The sequence below is a fragment of the Chrysochloris asiatica genome, unplaced genomic scaffold (genome assembly GCF_000296735.1).
Source record: "Chrysochloris asiatica unplaced genomic scaffold, ChrAsi1.0 scaffold00164, whole genome shotgun sequence".
In the NCBI taxonomy this organism is placed as follows: domain Eukaryota; kingdom Metazoa; phylum Chordata; class Mammalia; order Afrosoricida; family Chrysochloridae; genus Chrysochloris; species Chrysochloris asiatica.
Genome location: NW_006408682.1, coordinates 7,045,752 through 7,047,766, shown reverse-complemented (window position 1 = coordinate 7,047,766; position 2,015 = coordinate 7,045,752). Strand labels below are relative to the sequence as shown.

At 40.0% G+C, this 2,015-nt stretch overlaps 1 protein-coding gene across 5 annotated transcripts in view; it reads right to left on the bottom strand.

Moving 5' to 3' along the window:
* Window positions 1-2,015, bottom strand: part of NRP1 (neuropilin 1) — a 201,057-nt gene that overhangs the window by 52,884 nt on the left and 146,158 nt on the right. For all 5 annotated transcript variants that reach the window (XM_006871254.1, XM_006871255.1, XM_006871256.1 and 2 more), the window contains exon 8: window positions 1,278-1,422. In XM_006871254.1, the coding sequence (XP_006871316.1) occupies window positions 1,278-1,422 (145 nt within the window). The remainder of the gene's footprint in view (window positions 1-1,277; window positions 1,423-2,015) is intronic.

Below are 2,015 nucleotides of genomic sequence, written 5' to 3'. Positions count from 1 at the left end.
GCGGGAGAAAGATGAGGCTTTCTACTCCCGTAAAGATTTACACCCTCGGAAACCCTGCACAGGGTCACTATGTGTCGCAACCGACTCGATGGCACTTAACAACAACAACATCAGTATATTCATTTAGCAAAAGGTAGGTCTTTACAGAGATGAAACCTATCTAAGAGAATGCTGTCAAGATAGTTAGTGAGTAAAAGTGGATATTGTCAGGCGTTAACCTCCTCCTTAACCAGCTGTTGATGCCATCTTGATTCTTAAATTAAAAAAGATAAAGTAGAAAACTTTTCCTGCAACAAGTATTTTTATAATGGTGGTGGTAGTTATATGCCATGGAATCGGAACCAACTCATAGCGACCCTGGACAGGGTTTCTGAGGCTGTAAATCTTTACAGAAGCAGAAAGCCTCATTTTTCTCCTACGGAACAGCTGGTAGTTTCAAACTGCTGACCTTGCGGTTTGCAGCCTGATTCGTAACCAGTACGCTACCAGAGCTCCTTATTTTTTTTTATTATAACATGTATTTATATATTATCATCTAAAGTACTAGTTGGAATCCTGGCATGGAGCTGTAGGATAAGCACTGTACTGTTAACCTCAAGGTTGGTGCTTCAATCCCACCAGCCGCTCCTCAGAAACCCCATACAAGGTTGCTATGAGTCAGAAGCGATTCGATGGCATCTAATAGCAACCAAGTACCAGTCAGTGTGCTGTGCACTAGGGGAACACAGGGATAGGCCTAGTCGCTGACTTCAGGGAACTTATACTCAAGTGGAAAAGGTTGCTGTTGGTGGCGGTTGCCCTAGAATTGACTCTGACTCATGAAGACCCCAGGTGTGCAGAGTGTAACTACACCACAGGACTTGCCAGGTTGTGGCCTTTTAGAGGCAGATTGCCAGGGCTATCTTCCTAGGGGCCTCTGGATGGGTTTGAACTGCCTCACCATTTCCACCACCCAGAGTTTTCACCCTTTAAAAAATTCTCCTGCCCATCAAGCTATGCTAAATGCTTTCCATTCATTACCACAACACCCCTGTGTGCCGTATAGTATTATGCCTGTTTCCAGAAAGATGAGGGAAGCTTTGAAAGATAAGGATTTGCCTAGAGAAATAAGCTAATGACAGGTATGGGATCTGAACCCAGATTTGTTAAGACTCCAAAACAGATGCTTTTAACCCCCACACAAACAAAACAAAACCACTACAGTCACACAAAATTACTCTTCCTATATGTAAAAGTTTATATAAAGCAGAACCAGCAATCCTAAAACTGTTGCTTACCTGTTATCTTGCAGCCATAGACTTCAAATCTCATAGATATACCAGTTTCCCAAGTCACAGGCTTAATTCGGACAAATCGAGTTATCAGTGGTTTGGGGAAAACCCCAAACACAACATCTGTGGGGTTAGTGTTTCCTTGAAAGATCTGTATGGACAAAGAAAAGGCCCTTCAAATAACAGAATGTTTAGATTTAAGATCCAAAAAAAATGTAAAGTTTTTTCATAACTGCTTGCAAAAATATTTACACCTTCAACATTATCTGTCAAGGTTGAGGTGACATTAATAACTTGCCATGTTACTTTTTCAAATAATGGCAATCAGAAAGAATCCTATCTAAGAGAATGCTTTCCAAAGCATCTGTTCAATTTCTTAAGAGGCTAGAGCAACTGGGATATTTAAAGAACTACTACAAGGAAAACATTTTTTAAGGATACAAACCATTAACCTATAATGTGGGGCATTATTCATTTTATCGTAAGGACCTAAAGAATATTATAGACATTCCATGGGAATGTTCACAATTTCATTTTCTCAGGGAACTCCAGATGGAATGCTCCTTTTGAGTTCAGCATAGGGTCTGGCTTTTTGAAATTCTAGGCTATGTTCCCAGCTATTGTACTAGATCCAATAGCCTCTTCCCTTTTGTATCCATTTCTTGATGAGAGATCTTACTCCTGACATTAATGAACGAGCTTAATCTTTTTTTTATTATTATTATTGGTAAAATGATGTTTTCC